Consider the following 23,781-nt stretch of genomic DNA (forward strand, 5'->3'; position numbering starts at 1 on the left):
GAAGTTCAGTTGTTAATTAATGAAGCCAACTACCCCCCGCCCCAAAGTTTTCCATCAGAGACAGCTGTCCACATGCGAATGCGATATAGTGTGTAGAAACATGCAAAAGGTCATTTGATCAAAAATCACTTCATATAAATGATATTTCAAAGGCCCACTGTGAAGTGAAGTATTGGGATCTAATGGGATAAATGGAACATATGTATCAGCAGTAGGTCGGACATGGATCTGCTGGGGTTTCTTGATTTTACACTGACAAGACAGCTTGTTAAAAAACAAGGGCATAGCACTGTACGTTATTGAAAGGTTTTTGTTTGCAATATGGTGTATTACCCCTACACTCCACTGTCTTACACAAGATGCCTTCAAGACTTAGGTGTTCACCAGGGGATGACATGTAGTGCAAATAAGTCTTCAACAGTTTTATAAAAACAAAACAAAAACACAACAGAAATGTGGCAGATATGAACTTGTAAACACACAAGTATCATTAACACCTGGTTCAGTACTTTGAAAATTGATTTCTTAATAAAAGAAATGTGTTTTGTTTTAGTTTTGGAACGCACTCTCAAACATAGGTCTGCATTAGAATATAAAAAATATTTTAATTCCAATTTTACAGTTACTTTATGCTAGAAAAGTCAAAACAGGAACGTTTCAAGACGTGAACAGGAGAGACGAAATCGCCGACTCATCATCTATTTTCTGCCATGAAGGTGCTGACAGGCAGACAAACCATTCACCACTTTGTGCTTCATCTGCCAATATGAAAATTATTAAAAAAGATAAATAATGCATCAATGCAGAGGACAGAGGGACTGATGTAACAGTTAAACCGGCTTCGAGCAGGTTTAATGAGGTTAGACAAGAATCCTTCGCTTGGATCATTTTCTCTCAAGGGAATAAAAACTTTATAATTAAACAACTAAAAAAACAAAAACAAAAACAAAAACTTGGTCCAAAACATTGTCTGTCACAGTTATGGCCACAATTCTGTAGCTCCACAGGGAGTTTCAGTTCAGTTCAGTCCTTTATATAACAAACAGCTGGTCAAGCCATCATCTCTGAGGCTGTGCAGAATTAAACAAAAATAACTCTGGCCAGAACTCCAGGCTGTTTGCAGACATAAGGAAACACATCCACCAACAGCTGCCGCAGCAGCAGCAGCAGCAGCAGCAGCAGCAGCAGCTATTCTGGCTCTCAGTGTCCCGTGTCCAAGTCCCGCATGTATTCCTGAAGTGCCTGCAGCCGGGCATCGATCTCGGACAGGTCAGCGCCTCCGTCCACAGAGGCGTCCCGGGCTACCGGAGGAAAATCAGCCGGTTACTCATCTAACAACATTATCTTTTACACTCTATTAAAACATGGTCAATCAGTCAATGCCTTACCGTTGCTTTTCAGTACATAAGTTGGAGTGCTGCATAATGGCTTTCTGGTCAGAAGTCCTCCCCTTGTCTGGGGACAGAGACATACAATGTGAAGCAATGGGTTTGGGACATTGTTTTTTTGAAAGTCACACACATGCAAGTGTTGTGTGTGGAAGAACATGGGAGGGAATGGTGTGCAGTGTGTATATTTTTCTAATGCACTGTGTTTTGTCAATTTCTTTTGAACATAAACACAGTTCCTAGGTAGACTCTAAAAACAAATTACTAGTTGTATGAGGACTGTAAAAAAGAAATGACTGGTGTTTTCATTTACTTCAAATAAGCATTTGGCAAAACCACACAACAACGTTTGTGACGTGTAAACAGTAAACAGTCTTGAGTCTGGGTTTGCCGTTGAGAAAATCAGAAGATTTGCCTTGAGTGAATTACCGTGTCCTTCAGCCCACGGGGTCCATTGCATGGCCTTTGTCCTCTGTCGAGCAGAGCACAAAGACAAATGTTAACTAAAATAAGGAAGCAAACGACAGCATGAATCCAGTCTGTGTTCCTCTCGTCACCTGAACAGAGTTTTGGCCATTTCCTCCATATCGGCCAACGAGCTCTCGGAGGAGTTCCTGCTCCCTCCCCGCTCCACCGACAGACTCCTGCCTCTGCTGTTGGAGCGCATCATCTGGGGAAAGGCCTCCCTCGAGCGTGAGCGCCCCCTCTCGGGGACGCTGGGCGATGTCAGCATGTCCCTGCGTACCTTCCTCTGTCTGACACACACACACACACACACACACACACACACACACACACACACACACACACACACACACACACACACACACACACACACACACACACACACACACACACACACACAAGTAGAATAATAATTCAACAACAACCAAATCATGGTGAAACACTGGACTGCTCTCAGCAAAAACCAGCCGTAACCTACTTTTTAAGTTCGGCCTCTCTCAGCCGCCGCTGCCTGTCCTGGATGTAGGCGGTTGGGTCAAAGCGAGGAACCCGCGAGCCTTCGACACAGTGCATGGTGGGATGGAAGTTAACAATTTATTTTTCCATATTTTTTTTTAACTCCTGCCAGAATGGTGTAATACAGGGGCATCCCCAAAAAATATGAAAATGATTAGCTTTATGATTGATTGATTCATATGCTGAGGAAAATTGTTTAATAATTCCTGACTGTAGTTCATCTAAGTTGATTTTGTTTTCAATTTGTTCCACATAGTGACGTATCTGCACGTACCTATACAAATCTGGAAATCAACAATTTGTATGTAACATAACATGTATATGTAACGTTGTGACGTCCCGCTGGGAATAAACTCTTTTCTGGGATTTTCTGGCCCTTTATCATTTTTTTAAACGACTAAAAGACCATAGCTGAAAAATCTAAAATAGAAAGATTTGATATGAATCGCGTTTCAGGTCACAGTCGTCCTGTCAGCCGTTTTAAATGTGTTTATTTTTGTATTGCGGTCTATGGGAAAAATGCTTTTTGGGCCCATTGGATTTTTTTCGCTGCAGTATCTCGAGTGGCCACTGGGAAAAATCGGTGCACTGCCATATTGCCAGTCCGGTATCTAGTTCTTATGACACATCCATGAAGCAGACACCATGGCATCAATTGTCTTCTGATCCATCGGATAAAACATAGGTTTGCTTGACTAAAGGCCGCTCCACAGCAGAGCGCTGCCATTAACATCAGTGTGCCAGTTCACACCAGATGTGGCGCAGGTGTGTTTCAGAAGCATCCCAGAAGCGTGAAACTGCGCCGCCATGGTACCGTAGCCAAAAGACCGCTCCCGTCTTCTCCCGATTTGCATGATGGAAGCACGTTGTGTCACACTAAGAGGAAAGAGTCCGTGCGAAATGTGAGCTTTAGATTTAATTCAACGACACCTCGAGGCCGATAAAATTCCTCGGTTATTTTTTGTAATGGAGTTACTCCAATTACTGGAGGGATCGTTGCAGCCCTACTCTGATGTGGGATAAATAAATTCCACGACAACGGAAAAGCTGAGACGCCTCTGGAAAACTGGATGCGGAACAAAATAAAACAATCCGGTACCGGTGGGGGAGGGCGACGGTCGCGTTGCTCGGGCCCGTGGTCCTGACGAGTCGGCCCTCCTCCCTCGTTCCTCCGACCGCTGCCTCCTGTCCTCCGCCCGCTCCCTGGACCCCGAGCGAGCCCTGAGTGCGCCGTAGCCCGACCGCCTCTCCCGGGACAGAGAGCGGTAGACGTCCCCTTCCGCTCGAGAGCCGAGCCGACCCGACAGCGGAGTCACCCTGCTGCAAACACACAAGATTAGGTGAGTTGGCACCGTCCGGCCCGGAGCGTTGGAAGTGAGTAAGTGGGTGAAAAGAGATGAGAAAGTAAAGGAGTAGTACACGCTTAGATTGTCTAACCCTCTCCGCAGCAACTCCAGCTCGCCAGTAAGGTTCTTCACTCGGAAGCGGAGAGCGTTCTCTGACGCTCTCAGCTCTTCCAGCTGCCAGCACCGAGGAGGAGGAGGAGGAGGAGGAGGAGGAGGGGGGAAGATGAGCAAAACCGTATAATGAACATCAGACGTTACTTAAGTTGAACAAATTCTGAGCAGGAGGTGACGGAGGTGCACCTGCTCCACCAGGAGTCGCTGTTCCTGGCATCTCTTACTGACAGTGCGGTGATTTTTGGCCCTCTCCTTCACCAGCTGCTCCTGCAGGGTCCTCACTGCGTCTCTCACCCCACAGTCGTCTCTGGCCAGTGTGGAACTGTTGACGCCAACCTGCATCCGCTCCAAGACCTTCGCCATGGACTCCTTCTCTTCCCTCGCCAGAGCCAGCCTGCACCACGAAAGAAGTAAAATAAGTCCCAGGGATGATTTCTTTTTTTTCCTTTTTCTTTTTTTTAACACAGCCAGAGACTGATGGCGGTTCTCACTCTGTCCGAAGCCGCTGTATTTCCAGCTCTGCGGATCTGTTCACTCCGTGAGAGGCGACGACGCTGAGCTCGGCCCTCAGAGTTCGGATTTCCTTCTGCAGGGCGGCCGGGTCGGGTTTGCCCAGGTAGGGCAGAGGTAAAGGGTAGTGGATCCTACACCCACAGAACAGGTCAACACAGGTCAACGCCCAACATTAGACATCCTCTAGATGAATGAAGTTTACCGCAGACCTGTCAAACTCCACAGTGTATATGAGGATGAGATATCTTTTGGCGGTGAGAGCCGACGGCTGCTGTGAGCTGTGAGGGCGGCTGACCACTCCGGCTTTCCTGTTGCGAAGCAGCTCCAGGTCGGCGTAGGTCAGGAGGTCCAGAGTAACAGAATCACTGGTCTGCAACCAAAAAAAACCCCATAAGTTCTCATGACCGTCATTTTGGGATGTCAGACACAAAATAACTCTTTAATAATATAAATCTGTTTATATATATACAGTATGTTTATTAAAAAATTCTCAAAACACAATAATATGAGTCAAATATTTATGTACAGAATATTTGTCAAAGTTTTAGTCCAGACAAATTAGACAGACGGGATGAGAAGTTATTAAAGGCCATGTCTGTCTGCATCCACTGTTTTTGAGCCAGAGGTCTGAGAGTCAAGTTCAGAGCCGATGCCAAATGAGACAAATCTTTCCCTCCAGGCCCTTTCCGTGTGGCCCGGCGCTCATGTGAATTGATGTAGAGAGCAGGAGAAACAATGGAGCGCTTTTTTTTTTTTTTTTTTTACACTTGAGTGCAAACACTGAACTCAAGCGAACAAGTCGCCTGAGCTCAAACAGCCTCGAGCAAATCTGTGTCGGTGTCAATCTTTGCTCCAGTGTGCAGTGATGGAACCACTGGATCTCCCTCCTCTCTGTGTCCAGTGTCAAACGTACCTTTCGGACGGCCGATTCTAACATGCTGCAGAAGATGGGGAACTGCTTGAAGTTGCCAGTTTTGCGGGTAAGGTCCTCAATGTCTGAACAGGAGCACAAATAAAAGTTTAGCGGCTCTGTGTTCCTGTCGTGCACTTTAAAGATGAGAAATGTGACGTTTACTTACACGCCGGATCAAAGTCGCCCCTCCACTGATCTGCCGTCACTAAATCAGAGATTTCCACGACCAGCAGTCGCTGGTCCACCTCTATCTTCACAGAAAACTCTGCGCCTCGAAACACCATATCTTCAGTCACCTCAGAGCCCTCGTCCATCTGGATTAAAACACAAGTTATACACATTTGTCTAAAATTCTTATCTGACAAAAACAACAAATGTTGATCAGACAAACAGGCATAATCCTGTGAGAAATATCCTAGAATGTGCTCAGAGTTTTAACATCCTGTCTCAGTTGTACAGATAGGAACCGATCTTCAAGGGTTTACAGGTGATCACCGGGAATTTATGGACACAAGTGAAGCTTCTACCCGGTGCATCATCTCGGATTGTTCCCGACGCTCTTCAACTGCCGGCTGTGACAGGCACATGCCGCCAGGGGGCGGGAGCGAGCCTATCCATTTCAAAAGGTGTCATCATGTTTATTGGGGAAAAGTTGTGGCTGGCGGTACATATCCAACGCCGCGGAGCCAGCCAATGACTAAATCGATGTTTTGCGAGGTGAGTCGTCTACTGCACGCGCCTTTCTCGAGAGCGTTGTCACGCCGCGATGTTTTGCGCTTGACTTCACTTTCTCCGTTCATGGGTGAAAAACACTGGAGCGCCAGCGTCGCTGACTTTCTCCGTGAATGGCTCTCAGTAATTGTTGCTACACTGGCACATTGGAGAGGTTCCGTGTGATGCGTCACGAAGCCGCTGTGCAACTCATGCTGCTGCGTTATCTGCCACTTCTCCTCCCGCCGAACAGCTGGCGACGCGTTCTTCGGCTCTGACGTTAGCTCAGGCTAGCTAGCGCTGATATCTTCTTCAGGAGGATTTGTCTAGTAGTGCAAGTAGACCAACCCGCGTGCGTCGCAAGTCGACTAAGAACTAAACGGAGCTCTTCACTGTGTGACGGTGCTAAACAAAAGCCGACAATACCTTTGGTTGCAATAATGATCCTCAATGAGTTAACGACGTGTCAGTACATTGCGCCTCGCTGCAGAAGCATCCTGGGGCCTTTAGCATGGTGCAGAGGCTAAAAGCACTTGTCGCTTCGACGGTGGGACGACACAGTCCAAAAGCTTTTGCAAGCCATGGGCTCCTTGGAGACTGGGGCGGTTCATCCACCGGGAACCGTTAAATTCTTCTTCTTTACTTTAGGCTGTTTTGCCTCATCTTCTTCTGTCCAAATTGGTCACAGGGTTATTGTCTCTCGGGCGTGTCACTGCCCTCCATCGGTGGTAAAAGGACACTGCATTTACTGCTCGGCTGAGTTGAGCTATTTTCCAATGCGGGGGTGACAAACTCCAATACACAGTGGGGCAAAAAAATGTAAAACTTTGACAAAGTCGCGTGGCAACATTGATAATTATTGAAAAAAACAAAAACAAAAAAAAACTTTTCCAGATATAACAGTGAATCTTTTCATACGGACCCAAACAAGTTTTGCTTCAGTCTGTATATGGAATACGCAAAGCTTAATACTATACAATAAATAACTTCATATTGCACGCATGCAAAATCGAATAAAAAACAAAACCAAGCACATTGACTTAAATAAAATGTAAATAAAAATCGTATGCCTCTTTTTTTATTTGCAGCCTTCTGATTTAAATTTCAACAGTAAACTTTTTCCAAGGGTAATAATACATTTAAAAATGAAATACAACAATAAACCTATTAAGTAATAATAATAATATCCTTCAATGAACATGCAACCATTCAAAACCATGCCTTCGAGTAGCAAGAAAAAGTGCATAAAGAAAACATTACTTAGACTCTGTTAAGGTAAGTATTCTGGAATTTGTAGTATTAACAGAACATGTACTGCTTAATATGGGCATGCAAGCTCTAGCAGTCTTTTAATATTGCCTCATGGGCCAAATATAATAACACTGCAGGCCAAATTTGGCCCGCGGGCCAGAGTTTGACACATATGTTCGAATGGTTCCACAAGTTAAGTTTTGAACTTTTTTTTAATTTTTATTTTAATTTTTTAATTATCATTATCTACTCCTTTTTTCAGTAAAGTGTTCACCTCATGAAAGTGAAGGGGTAGGCATCTAAAATCAGTAACAACAACCTTCAGTAAAAACAAGTCTCTCCTGTTAATGTTTACTAAAGCTGTTGGGCAAGACCAGAGCTGACCCTGTCAGCTGAAGGTCTTTATGCAGTCTTTGTTAAAGGGTTGGTGGGGGGGGCGTTACCATGGAGACGTTGTCCGACCATCAGAGAAAAAGTCAATGGACTGAGTCTGAAGTCTGACGTTGCTGCTGGTAAGGCAGCCAGGGGTGTCTAGAACGTGAGTGTTGTGCGATGACTGTCTGAAGATTGGATTTCTGATGCAGAACTCTTCATGGACGGAACACAAAAGCTGTGGAACCTCGTCTCTCCTCTCCATGACTCCCACTAAGCCCCAGCAGTGGCTGCAAGTGGTTGGGCATGCAGGTTTGTGGTGTTTCTTGCTAAAGAAAAATGTTGGCACGACTAATTTGATATGGCTTTTTAACAGTTTTTTATTTTCTGGCAGGGAGTTTTCGCATTGGGAATTATGGCACGCTGCTGAAGAAGTTTTGCGAGGGGGAACAACAGTGCTACCTGAGGCTGATGAAGGACGCTTTGAGGCCTTTTGTTCCAGCCTACCACGGTGTGGTGCAGCTGGACGAGCAGGATTACAACATGATGGATAACCTGCTGAACCATTTCAGCACACCCGCCGTCATGGACTGCAAGATGGGCAGTCGGTAAGAACAATTGGAGAAGCGATTGTCACCGTTTCAGTTTTAAAACTATTTTCAATGTTCAGTTGTAGCAAATAAAAGGCTTGCTTAATAGTTTGATAACTGTGTAATACATGTAAGCTGCGGTCTCGATGGACAAAAAAGGATAAAATCTTGATTTTTTTTTTTTTAAATGTCAGTCAATTTACTGGAAATGATGGGAAATGATCCCATGATGCAGACACACGTTTATTACATTTCCCTAGTACGAAGCCACTCACACTCTTTGCAGCACATACCTTGAGGAGGAGCTGTGCATTGCCCGAGAAAGGCCACAGCCACGTAAGGACATGTACGAGAAGATGGTAGCGGTCGACCCAGAGGCCCCGACACCCCAGGAACGAGCTCAGCAGGCGGTGTTGAAGACAAGATACATGCAGTGGAGGGAGACGCTCAGCTCCACTACAACCCTTGGATTCCGCATCGAAGGGTTCAAAGTAAGTTTCAGAGTTCTTCAGGTGCTTGTGCAACGACCTCTCCCCCCCCCACCTCCCCACAATTTTACGTGCAAGAATAAATGTCACGTTTGCTAAACTTAACAGACAGGGTGTCGCAGTGCTTAAAGCTCAGTATTTTCCTGTAGAAGGCCAATGAAGAATGCCACACAAACTTTAAAAGGACCAAAAGCAGAGAACAAGTTATGGAGGCGCTTGACAACTTTGTGGAATCCAATACGCACATTGTGGTGAGTGAGTGGGACCCCCAACCACTCCATCAGTTGCATTTACTTAAGTGCTGAAAAATGCTTTATCTCTTGTGATTCGTATGTGTTTCTCCACAGTGGGGCTATCTGCGACGCTTGAAACAGCTGCGGCAAGTGTTGGAGACATCAGAATTTTTCAAAACACACGAGGTCAGCACATCTACCACGTTAGACAATACGTTTTAGAAATATCTGTCCTGATAAAACAAAATTTTTTAAGAGGTCTCAACTGTTCCTTATTTGTCCACTTTTAGCCAGCGCAAAGGGCAAAACACAACACTTGAAACCCAAACTCAACAGTAGATGACAGCAGTTTGCCATGATGTGAAAACGCCTCCTTGTGGTTGAATTTACACAGTATAATACAGGATGCAGAAAGACGACAGGGTTGTACACACATACTGTGATACTGATAAATTGTTAACCTCGGCAGACAGTAGAAGATGCACACTAATGTCTATTCATTTTACATTTCAAATTTTGTCAGAGCTTAGAGAGTTGTTTCAGGATATATTTTGAGAGCGGTTTGACAGAGAATGAACAATTAAATCGTCAGACAAAAAGACACTTACACCTGTCCCAGTAATTCTCTTTAAGCTTTGGTGCTCATGTTTACTTGGCAGAGTAAACTTGCTAAAAACTGTGAAATAGACCCCTTTTGTCTTGTGGCAGAACCTTATTTTGAGCGGATTTCCTGCAGGTTGTGGGCAGTTCCCTGCTGTTTGTGCATGACTGGACCGGCAGAACTGGGGTCTGGATGATTGATTTTGGGAAGACCACAGCCTTGCCACCAGACCTCACCTTGGACCACCGCACCCCCTGGGTCCAGGGCAACCGAGAGGACGGCTACCTGTGGGGTCTGGATAACCTCATAGATGTTCTTTCCGACATGTTGCCACTGACCTGAGTGCTACTGTACTAAAAAGTTTCCTTGACAGTCTTGAAATGACTGCAGATGCACTGTTTGTTTTTGAAATGGTTTTATTTAAAATTTGAGAAAACTGGTTAAAGACTCAGTATCAAGGTTAAAAAAGAAGAAGACCCATTTAAGTATAACGGTACTTTTCAGACCTTTTTTTTTTATTTAATGCAAATGCATTTTTAAAAACTGCCAAAATGTCACTGGTTATTTGTGGTAACTTTTAAGAAGTGCAAGCCTTGTAACCACTGACCAGTGAGTTAACCTGCAACAGTGAGGTTACCCTGTTAGAGCCACCTTGAACCTTCTCCTGCAGCCTCAGAGGGAGATATCTGACCCCAATGTCTTAAAATGACACCGTCATATCAGGAAGTCATGCCACTATTAGTTCTGTGATGGTGATGGTCGCCTTCCCTGGTTTCATGCCTCACACTGTCATTAAAATGGTGCTATATATGATTCTCCAGAGTGGACTCAGTTCCTGTGTCTGTGTTTCATAAGTTTTACTCAATTTATCAACATAATGAATTACATTTGTTTTTTTTGTTTTTTAAATTAGCAATATTGGACAAATGTTAGAATATATACATATATATATATATATATATATATATATATATATATACATATATATAAAAAAACATGATGCCCAAGACTGGCAAAGTATGAATCCTGAATAGATATTAGAAGATATTAGAAGAGAGTCCTGCTTCTTGGGGATTTCTATAGAATGTACACAGACTGCATGACAGTTGCAAAATAAAGCACGTAGCTCTGCCATTACAATGACATCAACTGAATGTTCACCATGTCAGAGTTTGAAAACACAACAATGTAATTTGTGTCAACCGCTAAATGTAGGGTAGACAAACCAGTGCAATTGTTGTGACAATTATTTATTTAAACAAATATTTTACAGACAATTTTAATTTGAGTTACGGAGTATTATTAAAATCACATTATAAAAAAAAGTGTGTATCCCGTAATATTGGCTGTTTGGAATGGAAAGGCTATCGATGGTATAGCTTTTATTTGCACCTGTCAACTAACTAAATGGTGAATTACTGCCACCTGCTGGACTGGAGAGTAGGCAGTGGGACAAAACACTGAAATTCTCATCAACCCATGTGCCTTTAGTCCGGTGACGTCACTAATGTAGACATATCCACACCAAATAACTTAATGGAAACAAGAAATGTTTAATTTTTTTCTTCCATTTTATTCTTCTGAAAAAAGACTTGGGCCCATCAAACAGATTTTTTTGTGTGGCTTAATGATCAGTTCCTATGAAAGACACATACATTTTAGGTCAGCATGAGAGTCATCTGACAGATTGGATAACAGTCTATTCAGTGACATTTTCTATTACATTTCACCCTCACAGTATGCAACATGCAGACCCTGTGTATTGCCAATAGTATTCCCTGTGCCCCCTGTGCCTCTGATCCCTATAGCAATAGCGACATCATTTGAAAACTGAAGAAGATCCCAAGTGCTATATTTAGACCTATACAGCCTTCATTAGAATATGTTATCTTAAAGTGGCAGTTCTAAGCAAACAACCAAAGCCGACACCTGATGCCGGGCGTCTGGGTGACATGAGGGCAGATGCGCTCTCCGTCTCGCACACCTGCCCACTCTCGTCCCTCAACCATCAGACGGCAGGCGATGGGAACCCCTGCCCTCTGCTGCAGCACGGTGTGAGATTAAAGGGATGAACAGACGGAGAAAGTGGGAGTCATGCTCGACAAATCCTCCCACACTGTCTGCAGAAACAACAAAAGCCCCCCCGACCCGGGCAGGGCTGGGAAGCTGAGGAGGACGTCCACAGTCTGATCTGAGAAAACCCAGCAGGAGTCTCTTCCTCAAAGGCATTTCAGCGGTGGTAGTCTGTGCTTAAATGAATGTGTTAATTAGATATGCTCTCCTTTAATATTAATGACACAGCAATGAAGACTAAACATCCTTTTTGAATTATGCATTATCACTGGTAACGGAAACACTTTTGAGAAGCTTATTTAAGGGAGGTTTTTTTTTGAAGTAGAAGAATTCAAAGTGTAAACAAAACATAAAACACCACAGCACAAGTGTGGGTGATCTCCAAGATGAAGGGGGTGGATCGAGGGGGAGATGATGTCAGCCAAAAACATCAGACAGCATTTCAATCGGCGCAATGAAAAAAAAAAAAAACTCAAGAGACTACTCCATGCCAGTCATTGTGTAGCAGCTCCACGCACAGAGCGCAGCACAGAGACGTCGCTCCAAGGAACAGATGCTACTGCCGACGCCAGGTACCTGTTGTCTTGTTGTGTTTTCTGCTTTATCGAAACAATGTGTAGTTTCCCTAGAATAAAAATGTATCAACAGTAGTTAAACAGTTTTCGTTTTTAAGAGCAGTTGGTCATACACGGTATGAGTTTGATGTCATTTCTATTACTGTTGAACTGAGGCAAAAAAAAAGCAAAAATAACATTTAAACACAAATTGTGTCTTGAAGTCACATTAAATGATGATTTCATCGACGATTTCTTCCAGGATGCATCGTCTTCAGAGGATCTCGCAGCACGTCTGACACTGTGCCTGTGAACTAAATGTGTCTATGCATCCAGCCTTATGTGTGTTGTGTTGTGTTGCGGTCAATGTATGTGACACGTGTGTGTGTGCGTGTGTGTGCGTGTGTGTGTGTGTGTGTGTGTGTGTGTGTGTGTGTGTGCGTGTGTGCGTGTGTGTGACTGAGCATCACTAGCAGGGCTGGTGCATGCTGTTGCTGCCATTTGTGCGTGCTCTTCTGGTGCTCATGGCTCAGAGGAGGGCTGCCTCCAGCGCCGGCGCCGCTGCCGGCTGCTGCTGCTGCTGCTGCTCCAGGGCTCCCATGAACGAAGACAACGCCCGTTTCTGCCTGCTGGCCGGCCTGATTCTGCTCTACTTGCTGTGCGGTGCTGCCATCTTCTCGGCTCTGGAGTATCCTTTCGAGCTGCGTGCGCGGCACCTGTGGAAGCAGCAGCTGGAGAACTTCACCCAGCAGTACAGGGTCAACCTGGGAGCCCTGCACACGCTGCTGCGGCAGTACGAGGACGCCAACGGAGCCGGGATCCGAGTTGACACGCTCAGGCCTCGCTGGGACTTTTCAGGGGCGTTCTACTTTGTTGGCACTGTGGTCTCCACCATTGGTGAGTTTAAATGCTGGTTCGAGGTTCAAGTTTTGTTTTTGTTTTTTTCAGAATGATTCACTTAAACTATTGTGTGTCTCGGCCCTATCAGTGAAAAAAACTTTCTTTACTTCCTTTTCTTGCTCAACCTTCACTCTTTTTGAAATTAGCCATTTGTGACGTCAAACAGGGGACTGACACCTCCTGGCCAGGTGTGGGTTTCAGCCTTTGACACAACTTTGCAGCCCTTTGCCTGAGATTTCTTTTGCAGTAGGCTGTAAACTTTTGTCTTCAGCTGTTAGTTCTGTAACATCACTTCAGTTCTTTGCCCTGTCTTGTTTATTGACATTCCCACTCTTTCATACATCCTATTAAAGGTCATGATCCACTCTTTGCATTGCTGCAACCTCTCAGTCCACCTCCACATCACCCACAGACTCCCATCTTGTACAGTGCTGTTTTACTTTAGTGTACTTGAGTTGGTGATGTCTGTTTATCTGGTTGTATTTTCGTCTCTCTCTTTCTACCCTCCTTTATGTATGTTTTTCATTATCTAGCAACAACAGATGGAAACTAGGCTCTGGCTACATTCCGGCATCGTTACATTATATTCTTGGCGAAGAAATGTTCATGAACTGTCCCTCCAAAATAAACTGCAAGAAACTGCAAAAAACAAAACGAAACAAAAACAGAGAGCTGATGATATTTCCTGCATAATTAAACCAGGCTTCTCAACTGGAGCCTGGAATGGAAAACAAAGATATGATAATGAATCTACTTCTGTACATTGGAGTTCTTTTCATTATGGTTTCCACCAATGACCTTCAACCTTTTGTCCCATGTGTCCATTCTCCAAGGCTTCGGTATGACCACACCAGCCACCATAGGGGGGAAGATATTCCTGATCTTCTACGGCCTCATCGGCTGCGCGGCCACCATCCTCTTCTTCAACCTCTTCCTGGAGCGAATCATCACCATGTTGGCCTACATCATGCGCTGGTGTCACGAGCGGCGGATGCGGTGCGCCGGGGTCGGGGCCAGGGCCGGGGTCGGGGTCAGGGTCGGGGTAGGGGTGGAGTCGAGCCGGGAGGAGCCGTGCGGCGAGGACGACAGCCTGGAGGGCTGGAAGCCGTCGGTCTACTACGTCATGCTGATCTTGGGCGTGGCCTCGGTGGTGATCGCGTGCAGCGCCTCCACCCTGTACAGCTCCATGGAGAACTGGAGCTACGTGGACTCCCTCTACTTCTGCTTTGTGGCCTTCAGCACCATCGGCTTCGGCGATCTGGTGAGCAGCCAGAGGCAGCACTACGAGTCCCAGGAAGCCTACCGGCTGGGCAACTGCCTCTTCATCCTGATGGGCGTGTGCTGCATCTACTCCCTCTTCAACGTCATCTCCATCGTCATCAAGCAAACTCTCAACTGGATTGTGGGCAAGCTGGTGTGCCCGGGCCACTGCCAGCAGCCCTGCTCCTGCTGCAGCCCCGGCTGCTGGTGGCTCTGCTGCCCCTGTTCCCAGAGCAAAGCCCGCAAGCAGAGGCGGCTGCCCGGGCGCCTCAGGCAGAAGCGGCTGAAGCGCAACACGGTGCAGCCGGCGGCCTCGCACTGCCCCGCCGGGAGGCACCGCTACAGGGACGGCTCGCTGGAGACGGTGTGCGACAGCGAGACGGATGCGGGCGCCGCGGCCGATGGCGTTCACGTCGGCCGCCGCCTGTCGGGAGAGATGATCTCCGTCAACGAGTTCATGGCGTCCAATAAGGTGTCCCTGGCGCTGCTGCAGAAGCAGCTGAGCGAGACGGCTCACCAGGGCCCACGGCAGAGCTACGGTCATCAGAACGGCTTCTCTGGCGGGGTGGGGGCCCTGGCTGTGATGAACAACCGGCTGCAGGAAACCAGCGTGGACAGATAGCGCCACTGTAGGTGCCACATTGTTCCCAACTTCAGATGATCAGATTTTTGATTTATTCAAATCTCTACATGATTGACAGAGTTCCTGAACAACCTGAGGTTTAAAATTGCTCTTGCTTTTCAGTTTGTCCAAATGGATATTACCCATGTTTGGAAAGTGACAATAAATGAGATATATAGACACACACACACACACACACACACACACACACACTGTTGCTGATAGAGTTTGAATAAAATACAGTAAACTACTGTAATGCTTACATCAATTAATCAGGAGACACGATACAATCATTGGTCATTGATTTCTGATGCATTTAATTAGGAAAAAACGATTGTGTCTGAAAAAGAAATTATTCCGACTTTATTGACAACAACATATGTTTATTGTTCTGATATGATGCCAGTATTTCGTCCCGTGATGAAGATAAAACCTGTCACTGAAGGTGGAGTCACTGGGAGTCCATGCAGGTGATAGAAGAAGGAGAGATGGATTTTGGACATCAAATGATTGATGACATTTTGTTCTGTGTAAGAAAAAGCAAGCGGAGGGACGTTTGCAAATTGAAGGAGCCGCCACAGCAGTGAAGGGGATGCTGATGTCCTGCAGTGATTGCCTCATACAAAAGCAATCAGATGAAAGAAGCAGTGAAGGGCCTCTCCAACAGGGGCCGGTTGATTTGAGAGTGCCTCACATGTCTACGGTGCTTCTGCAGGAACACGGTTGTACGCGAGGTGGATGCTAGGAATACAGAATATACACACGCAGGTGCAACATGCCGTCCCGTTCCATCTGGCTGCGTGCATCAAACATTTGGATCATGATGCTTGTCAACACCGTCACGAGCACTCGTGAACCACTCGGCATTGGGGCAATTTAATTTGTTGATTGCTCTTGTGTCTTGATTCATCAGCGTGTGTTGTTAAAATTCATGCTAATCCTGAAAAGAGCGCCGGACTCCTTGGCTTTCAGTGGAGCACATCTAATCAGATGTGGCCTGCAGAGGACGTCCTTATGGCAACGAATAGTGGAAGCACATCCCGTCCAGCAGGAGTGAGTTCTTCTAGAATAGCTGGAGGAGATTCTTTACTATGCAAGAAAAGCCAACAGAATCCATTCTGCATCAACTATCCAGCATATATATATATGATGTAGACTTGGACTGATGAATATATCTTGTGTCTTGAAAGATCTCACAACAAACAAAAATGAGATGTGGGCATTGTGTTAAATGACGCAGCTTTCAGAAGGTGTGTTTTTTTTCTACAGAGCAGGAAAAAACACAATTTCAGCCAGGGAATCTTTATTTTTATTGAAAGTGATAATAACTTGTAACATGTAAAGGTCTCCACACAGAAAAGTCCTTGCTGAAAATGCTCCAGTGCATTTTAATGCAGAAAAACAAAACAAAACCTTCCCATCCTGAAACAGACCCATCCTAATGCTGTTTATCAAATGTGTAAAAGATGAAAAAGGCAGCACAGTCCAAGTAGTCCATTAAAAAAAAAAAACAGTAAATAAAAAAAAAAAAACAACACAGTTCATATGAAAGGTATTCCATGATGTGTTTCTTGATCATTTTGACAAGTGGCCTGAATAGAAAAGCAATAATATTTCACATATGGAATTTATTCACGTAAACTGTAACAATAGTAGTGGTGGGTCTTGACAAATTTATGAATATGTTAAGCTTAGATTCTACTACAATATGCTATAGGCATTATAAAAAAAAAAAAAAAAATCAAAAAGAAACAATTTAGCGTTTTTTTCTGTTTCGTCAAAGACCTTCTTCAGACAAATAATTTAAACTCCAGTGCTGGGGTCAACATCCTTAGTTTTTTTTTTTCTTCTTTTTGTTGTGGGATCAAAATGAGTAATGCTAGCATTATCTGTTAAAATGAAGAGATATGTCCTAGATGATTGGCTTTCGACTAACTATGTTCAGGGCTTCTTAATTACAACATGAAGGCAAAAGTTTCAATATTCACTTTTTAAAAATCAATATTTACTTTTATTGGTTTATATCTATTCTCAAAACACAATATTTAAAATATAGCACACTCTACTCATACATATGTATACGTATGTACCTTACTTTATTAAATGAAAATGTACAATCTCACAGTTGGCTGTTTTCTCTTTTTTGACACAAGCATTGATAATGTCACATCTGAGGCAGAGGTTTGTTGCTGGGTTAGTGTCTCTGAGTTTGGTTTACAAAACGTCTCTCTTGTACAAATATAAAACATGTGATTGGGCTTTATTAGATCCACTTTATTCATATTTATCACGAAAAGATGCTCTTATGCTGGCATAATGTAAACATACTTCCCTGTCTGTTCGTCATCAGTCACTTGTCAAATTTCACACATGAGGAAAACAGTTGTATGTTTTTTTTTTTTTGTTTTACATCAACATTAATATACACTCTGGATCAGAAGAGGTAAAGGTCAGAGGAGCTTCTCAGGAGCCTCCTGGGCCCTGGACACAGGAATTTCAGAGAGATGCTTGAGAATGTACAGTACAGTAAGTACAGCAAGGTGTCAACGCTGTTTCCTACATACTTACATTTGGCAGTGTGGGCTTATGTGTTTCTCTTTGTTGGTAGTAAGCAGAAATGATGCAGTTTCTCCTGCGACACAGAAGTGACGTGGTGTTATGATGATTGAAGGCAGGGTGTAAAATGTTTGCTTCACACACTTACTTGCTCTGTATGCCTCCACCTGGTGGTAGACCAGGGATGACAGTGGATGCGAGCACAGTGAGGACGGACAGCAGGTCCGGGTCTTCTCCTCTGGCACAAAGCTCCTGATAAATCTCTGTCAAATTAAATAAATAAATAAATAAATATTAGAGCTGGTAGCAGCGTTCAAGGGACCGAGCCTGCAGTGGCCCGTTGTGAATCATAGGCCTTGATGAGACAAGCACGGGAGGTTTTGTTTGATGACTCAAGGAAATTCTTGACTCAAGTTTAGCGGTTAGTTTTGTTTTAAAAACTGGGAAACAAACTCTTCGAATGGGGTCATTTCTGGGTCTAAATGATACATATAGTGTTTTAGCTTTGCTGTGAGGAATCTAACTACATAACATTTGCCCAAATTAGAGAAAAAAAAATGTAAATAGCGCAAAAAAACTCACTGTAATGACAGTCTGATGATAGTTTAGCATGAGACGGAGAGGTTAATTGTTTTTTCATGTTTGTGCGTGTGTCCCTGTAGATAGATAGATATAGACTTTATTGATCCCTTTGGGATGACTCCCTCAGGGAGCTGTGTGTAGCTGCTGTGTGTTTGTCAGTGTGTGTTTGTCTGTGTCAGGTCAAGCACTGAGGCGTTTATACTTCTTTGGTCATCAGCGCTGAAAACACTCTTGTGGGGAGCAACCGTGATTCACAACACAGAGATCACAGGATAAAAACCCAGCATGGACCAGAGATTGTGTGTGTGGGTGTGTGCGTGTGTCTAAATCAAACAAAATAAAACCAACAAAACAACCAAAACTTGCGTTGCGTCCATCGCATTTCCAAGCATTTCAATCTTCTGAGCATTTGGAATTTCCTTCAAACAGGTAGTTGAACAGGTAGTTGAGCTTGCTACCCCATTCCTTGTTTTTAATCTCTATTTGAATTCAATTTCAAAAGAGCAAGGAGCATTTTTTCAGTCAAAGTTGGACATAAAACGCTTCAGCTTCATTTGTTCTAGGCTTGTACAAAGTGAGCAGCTGTTTATTTCTCTGTGCTGCTACAGTTTATTCAAGAGTCCAGTAGAGAAACGGCCCAATGTCAAATCATTGCTGTTGATCAGGCACCTGTCCTGGTTAGCTCAGTAATTTAGGCAGCTGACTCTGGTGTGGGAGACCAGGCTTCAAATACTGGTCTTTGCCATGAGAAATGTATCTGTCTTTTAAAGTCAATATGAGAGAGAAGGGCAAGAAAATAAAACCTCATCTCATCAGCACAGATAGCTCAGGCTGGAGGAAACCCTCCTGTGGTGCATTAGGTTGTCGGTTCAATTCTCCAACAAACATCTGTTTTTTTTTTTTTTTTCAATTCCACAGAAACGACACCATGTAAAAAGATAAAGTGAAAAAAGCACAAAAATTCACTTTTAAAATTTGCTGGAAAAAAGACCGTTCTATACGCTTGGGGGTTTTCTGTTTGTTTTTTAAAATGGGGTCATGACTCAGATTTGGCTGAGTTGTGACTCAGATTTGGATGACTGTTAAATAAAAGCTTTGAATGAAAGAAGACAAACAAGCACAAAATCCCAACAAGAACAACATTTGATGAATAGGTCATAATATACACTGATCACCCTAACCCCCACTAACCCTAACCCTAAACCCTAACCCCTAACCGATACAGGTTTAACCTACTGAGCAAAAAACTTTGTTTGTCTCATGACAATGGAGATGAATATGTAATCCTATTTATCAAACCATAACCCAAAACCCCTAACCATAAATCCAAATCCCAATTCAGCAGACCACAGCAGCTTGCCAAATTTGCTTGCCACTGTCAGGTGTTCTTGTCACCCTCTGAGACAGATTTAGGAAGCTAAACTGAGCTGATAGAACTAAAATTGCTCTAAATTGAACTAAAATTGAACTAAATTGCTCATTTTGTAGGCTGTAAAACAGAGTATTGCATATACTGTGTGTCTCCAGAGAGCTACAAACTTTTTAAGGTATTATTATTATTATTGTTATTATTATTATTATTATTATTATTATTATTATTATTATTTGAGCAAGGAATAAATGGAAACCAAATACCTGAAAATTACAATAATTGTTTTTTTTTTTTAATAAACTTTAAAAAAAAAAAGTATCTCAGGATTTTTCTTCCACCAAAGCAACTTCAAACAAAAGACATCCATAGGCAGAAATACATACATACTTAAGATGGCATAGAGTGTCTGCATACAATCACCCACCTGCTACTTTGGATTCGAGCAGGTCCTCCAACTCAGCCTCCTGGTGTAATGCCTCTGCAGACAGCTGGGGGGCTCCAGGGAAGCACAACAGTATGATGCTGATGTTGTCCAAGCTGCCCTGTGGAGGGAAAAAGTTGCATCAGCAGAGGTGAGTGATAACAGCCGACCCTTACAAATGTCAACGTATCAAACATGATCCCGTCCCTGGGGAATTGCGTCGGTAAAAGATCAGCTTTGCCCCCGAGGTGCAGCTCGCTGCGGCGTCACAGATGTGCAGCCGAGCAGCCAAATGTAAATAGGTGGGGGTGAGAGGAAGAAGATGCTGTGACATTTTGAGGTTATTCAAGCTGAAGCCCTGTTACATAACAGCACAGCACAGTGGACAGTGGGGCAAGACGGACTTGTAGTGTGTAGTGCGTTTACTCCGCTGTGCTATTGAAGCCCTGAGTGCCAAATGAGGGAATTTCACTTCTCATCACCTGGTCAAAAATATTCACCAGGCAAACTATGCAACAGAATAATTCAATTTCCAGGAGGTCTTAGAGGTTAGTTGATTCACAGCTGAAATGCCCTTTACCCAACGCCCTTTAGTCCAACTGTTTTGATGTAACTGAAGTGGAATCATTATACCTCTTGACTGGCCTGCAATTCCTCTCTTCATATGAGGATGGAACTATGTTCTCCAACGCCAACCATTAACCATCCGACACTCTTAAAGGCGGAGTGGCTGAAGTGAGTCCTCACTGGACCCCAGAATCCTCCAACATAACCTGTTCTGACACCACTTTCAATCTATTTTAAGATGATGTGTCTCACTAGCCAGAGCAGCGATCGCTGCTTAGGTTTGATTTTCAGGCCTTTATGTTTCTCTGCGCTCAAAAACAATATTCTTTTCGTGAAAGTAGATGCAATCAAATTTGTCTAGACAGTTGGTGCTTATACTCACAGTCCTGTCACTTGTACTGTCTTGTTCTTGTATCAACAGCGCATTATAGGGGTCCTTTTGTCAATAATAATAATAACAATAATAATAATAATAATAGTTTGGATTTATATATTTTCAAGGCACCCAAAGTGTTGCTTTTTTTTTTTTTTTTTTTTTTTTTTTACATTGAATCCATTATTTATTCACAGCTACATGCCACATAGATGATAGTCACATAGGCTTTTTTTTTTTTTGTTGCTCATACTTACTTTTAATTCAAATTAAACCAACAAGTTAATTATAATTGGTCACTTCCTACAGGAAAGGTCAAATGATCTACGCATTTTCAGATCCTCATATTTCATCCTTGAATGCAATAGACCTTCTTCCTCTTCCTGCTAAAACAGATGCTTTCCTTCTTTCCTTCACCGCATCTTGATTAGGAGATTGTGTTTAATCTGATTTAACTGACTAACAACGAAACTGTATGTAGATATGCTGTTTATTTTGAATAAGAGTAGGCAACTGTTAAGCTTAAAATGATCTCCATAGAGTTCACTTTCTTGAATTCAAATATGTGAATTCAAGTGATCATGGATCTTGACAGACCTTCATCACATAAATATTGAACCCGCTCTAATTATTTGAATAGAATATACAAAAAGAAATGATCAGATAAACACATACCTTGGCCCCTTTTTCATACATACGTTTGTGTTCCCTGTAAAACAATTCTCATCATTCACATAACTGCTGTGTATTTTAATAGTTTAAACGCCTCAGTCATGGAGACTCGTGGTGCGTTTAATGTCAGCTGAAAACGACAGCGTCCCTCCATCTGAACAATGCTATTAAAAGTGCTATTAAGCAGCCATCCTCCAGTTTCAGACCTGTTAAGTCAACACAGTTGTAGTTTAAAGGATTATGTCATTACATAAGCACCTCCCCCACCCTCCCTTTCTCCCGCTCTCTCCCCCCGAGCCCATTAGAAAATGACGTAACATTTTCTGCTCTGAATTTATGTTTTCTGTTTAGATTCAAGATAAAAGGATTTGGCACTTGAGCCGCTGAGTATGTAGAAAGGCAGAGGGTGCTGGGTCACGTTGTCGTGGGTTGCGGGGGATTAAGACAACATGCACGGCGGCCGTAAGCAGCAGCAGGCTCTGACCTTATACAGGCAGAGGTCAATGACTTGCGTGCAGACGTCCCTCAGGTCTGTGCAGACCTGCAGCCGGTTGTGGATGAAAGCGCACAGCTCCTCGTTGCTGACGGTGTCCCACACGCCGTCGCAGGCCAGCACCAGGAACTCGTCGGCCGGCGAGCGCTCCACCACGCACACCTCAGGCTCTGGGGACACCATCTGCTGGCTGGCTGTCCGGTTCTCTGCCCCCTTGTAGCTGAAGTCCCCCAGAGCGCGGGACACGGCCAGGGAGCCGTTGATCCTCTGGATGGTGACAGAGCCGCCGGCGCTCTCGATGCGCTCCTTCTCCAGGGGGCTGTACGGCTTGTGGTCCTCGGTGGAGAAGCAAACCTGGCCGGAGCGGCACAGCACGGCCCTGGAGTCTCCGCAGTTGGCGAAGTAGATGTAATACGGGGAGATGAGCGTGGACACCACGGTGGTGCCTCCCCGCTCCCAGCCCTCGCGGCGAGCCACGGTGTGCAGGTGCCGGTCTGTTTGGAAGAAGCCCTCTACGACGGCTGATTTCACTCTCTCGGGGTCGTCGTCCGGCCCAATACCCCCTGCAGGCAGCAACACTTAAATCCTCAGTCTGCACATCTTCATTTTACAGAATGTTGTAGAATGATAGAATAAACTTGTCAAGATACTGATTAACCAATGTTCTTATCCTTTTTTTTTCAGTCCATACTTACATCATTTATCATCCAAAGAACTTCCTTGAGTTAGCAAATTATTTTTCAAGCTTGGTTCTTGGACTCTTGGTTCTCATACACCTGGTTATTAGCTCCCTCATAAAAGTGCTGCTGATGTTTTGCCTTCCACACATTTGAGAGTGGGGCAATAACAAGCAGCCATCACCGGGTGTCAGAGCTCAGATGGATTGTCACTAACTTTGGATCAATATCAATGCCGTTTAAGACATCACAAATGGTGGCTCGCAAAAGAAACCTGTCCATTTTAGCACATGCTGTTGGAACAAACAAAAGATGGATGATGGACTGTATTATCCTGTATTATGTCTGAGAAGCACTTCCTTGGAAATCAACCTTTGTGTCCCTCACCTGTGACCAGGATGTGACCCAGGAGGTGCTGGGAGCAGTACTGCGCCACTGTGCTGCCCGCGTGGCCGTCAAACACGGCGAAGAAGCTCCAGTCGGCCAGCTCTCCACCCAACTGTGGCACGCAGTTGTGGAAGTCCTCCATGTTGGCCCTCCAGCCCTGCATGCTCCCCAGGGCGTAGGTGAGGCCCCAGCGGGCGCAGCCCTCCTCCGCCAGCTTGTCCAACACCGGCCGGTCCAGATAGGGGCTGGGGATGGCCTCCTCCTTCTCCACCTCCCCGGGCTGCTCCCCCTCTGACGTCCCCCCACCACGGCCCACCTTGAAGAAGGAGCTGACCCTCTTCTCCGTCTCTTTCACCAGATGCCGCATGAAGGCGGGCATCTCCACGCTGCCCTTCCTGGACGTCCTCATGGCTCAGCTGCTGTGATCAGAATGGTTCTTGTTCCTGCCGACGGGCGTCTGAGGCTGGTGCTGGAGGCCCGATGCTGGAGGCCTGATGCTGGGGGCCTGATGCTGGGGGCCTGATGCTGGGGCCTGTGCAGTGTCTGCAGAGCCCTGATGCTCCAGGGCTCACAGCAGCATGGCTGCCCGAGCCTGGTGGCTGTTCTCAGTGCTGGCTGCTCCCACCGCCCCTCTGCTTGCTCATCTCCGTCCTCTCCCCCCTCTCACTGCTCGCCGCTCTCCGCTCCAGTCATCCTCGCTCTCCTGGCCTTGGTTGCTTTCTCCTCTGCGCCGCGGCTGTGCTTTCACCTTCTCCCTCGCTTTTTCATCGC

At 44.8% G+C, this 23,781-nt stretch overlaps 4 protein-coding genes across 5 annotated transcripts; 2 read left to right on the forward strand and 2 right to left on the reverse strand.

The window, feature by feature from the left end:
• Window positions 1-585: 585 nt before the first annotated feature.
• Window positions 586-6,607, reverse strand: ccdc61 (coiled-coil domain containing 61). Of its 2 annotated transcripts, none has more exons than XM_076020372.1 (13): window positions 6,393-6,607; window positions 5,422-5,569; window positions 5,256-5,338; window positions 4,552-4,712; window positions 4,321-4,473; window positions 4,016-4,223; window positions 3,807-3,889; window positions 3,469-3,686; window positions 2,332-2,410; window positions 1,946-2,143; window positions 1,818-1,860; window positions 1,389-1,455; window positions 586-1,301 (listed from the first exon to the last, which is right to left on the reverse strand). In XM_076020372.1, exons 2-13 carry the CDS (start codon window positions 5,567-5,569, stop codon window positions 1,201-1,203), a joined length of 1,542 nt encoding a protein of 513 aa, XP_075876487.1. In that variant the 5' UTR covers window positions 6,393-6,607; the 3' UTR covers window positions 586-1,200. The 2 variants fall into 2 exon arrangements, with proteins under 2 accessions (XP_075876487.1, XP_075876486.1); XM_076020371.1 differs by having other exon boundaries at window positions 3,469-3,689; window positions 6,393-6,605.
• Window positions 5,826-10,314, forward strand: itpkca (inositol-trisphosphate 3-kinase Ca). Its single transcript, XM_076020374.1, has 7 exons — window positions 5,826-5,972; window positions 7,802-7,901; window positions 7,984-8,197; window positions 8,466-8,670; window positions 8,817-8,918; window positions 9,015-9,086; window positions 9,637-10,314. Exons 1-7 carry the CDS (start codon window positions 5,841-5,843, stop codon window positions 9,841-9,843), a joined length of 1,032 nt encoding a protein of 343 aa, XP_075876489.1. The 5' UTR covers window positions 5,826-5,840; the 3' UTR covers window positions 9,844-10,314.
• Window positions 10,315-12,727: 2,413 nt separating this feature from the next.
• kcnk12l (potassium channel, subfamily K, member 12 like) lies at window positions 12,728-14,910 on the forward strand. The gene is made up of 3 exons (XM_076019714.1): window positions 12,728-13,025; window positions 13,862-14,462; window positions 14,556-14,910. Exons 1-3 carry the CDS (start codon window positions 12,728-12,730, stop codon window positions 14,908-14,910), a joined length of 1,254 nt encoding a protein of 417 aa, XP_075875829.1.
• Window positions 14,911-16,983: 2,073 nt separating this feature from the next.
• ppm1nb (protein phosphatase, Mg2+/Mn2+ dependent, 1Nb (putative)) lies at window positions 16,984-23,781 on the reverse strand. The gene is made up of 6 exons (XM_076020366.1): window positions 23,011-23,781; window positions 21,938-22,509; window positions 19,845-19,962; window positions 17,615-17,729; window positions 17,479-17,542; window positions 16,984-17,391 (listed from the first exon to the last, which is right to left on the reverse strand). The coding sequence occupies exons 1-6, from the start codon at window positions 23,417-23,419 to the stop codon at window positions 17,374-17,376; spliced, it is 1,296 nt and encodes a 431-aa protein (XP_075876481.1). The 5' UTR covers window positions 23,420-23,781; the 3' UTR covers window positions 16,984-17,373.

This window comes from Nelusetta ayraudi, unplaced genomic scaffold, assembly GCF_046127955.1.
Source record: "Nelusetta ayraudi isolate G7.1 ecotype Tasmania unplaced genomic scaffold, CSIRO-AGI_Nayr_v1 ptg000011l, whole genome shotgun sequence".
In the NCBI taxonomy this organism is placed as follows: Eukaryota; Metazoa; Chordata; class Actinopteri; order Tetraodontiformes; family Monacanthidae; genus Nelusetta; species Nelusetta ayraudi.

What these genes read in the sequence shown, in the direction of transcription:
- ccdc61 (XM_076020371.1), bottom strand. Translation starts at nt 5,569, where the DNA reads ATGGACGAGGGCTCTGAGGTGACTGAAGATATGGTGTTTCGAGGCGCA. An exon ending in GGGCGACTTTGATCCGGCGT is followed by an intron (nt 5,339 to 5,421) that starts GTAAGTAAACGT and finishes GCTCCTGTTCAG; the next exon opens with ACATTGAGGACCTTACCCGC. An exon ending in TTATGTACTGAAAAGCAACG is followed by an intron (nt 1,302 to 1,388) that starts GTAAGGCATTGA and finishes TTCCTCCGGTAG; the next exon opens with CCCGGGACGCCTCTGTGGAC.
- itpkca (XM_076020374.1), top strand. Translation starts at nt 5,841, where the DNA reads ATGCCGCCAGGGGGCGGGAGCGAGCCTATCCATTTCAAAAGGTGTCAT. An exon ending in GCAAGTGGTTGGGCATGCAG is followed by an intron (nt 7,902 to 7,983) that starts GTTTGTGGTGTT and finishes ATTTTCTGGCAG; the next exon opens with GGAGTTTTCGCATTGGGAAT. An exon ending in AATCCAATACGCACATTGTG is followed by an intron (nt 8,919 to 9,014) that starts GTGAGTGAGTGG and finishes GTTTCTCCACAG; the next exon opens with TGGGGCTATCTGCGACGCTT.
- kcnk12l (XM_076019714.1), top strand. Translation starts at nt 12,728, where the DNA reads ATGAACGAAGACAACGCCCGTTTCTGCCTGCTGGCCGGCCTGATTCTG. An exon ending in CACTGTGGTCTCCACCATTG is followed by an intron (nt 13,026 to 13,861) that starts GTGAGTTTAAAT and finishes CCATTCTCCAAG; the next exon opens with GCTTCGGTATGACCACACCA. An exon ending in GTGTGCCCGGGCCACTGCCA is followed by an intron (nt 14,463 to 14,555) that starts GCAGCCCTGCTC and finishes GCTGCCCGGGCG; the next exon opens with CCTCAGGCAGAAGCGGCTGA.
- ppm1nb (XM_076020366.1), bottom strand. Translation starts at nt 23,419, where the DNA reads ATGAGGACGTCCAGGAAGGGCAGCGTGGAGATGCCCGCCTTCATGCGG. An exon ending in GGGTCACATCCTGGTCACAG is followed by an intron (nt 22,510 to 23,010) that starts GTGAGGGACACA and finishes TGCTGCCTGCAG; the next exon opens with GGGGTATTGGGCCGGACGAC. An exon ending in TTGACCTCTGCCTGTATAAG is followed by an intron (nt 19,963 to 21,937) that starts GTCAGAGCCTGC and finishes TTCCCTCCACAG; the next exon opens with GGCAGCTTGGACAACATCAG.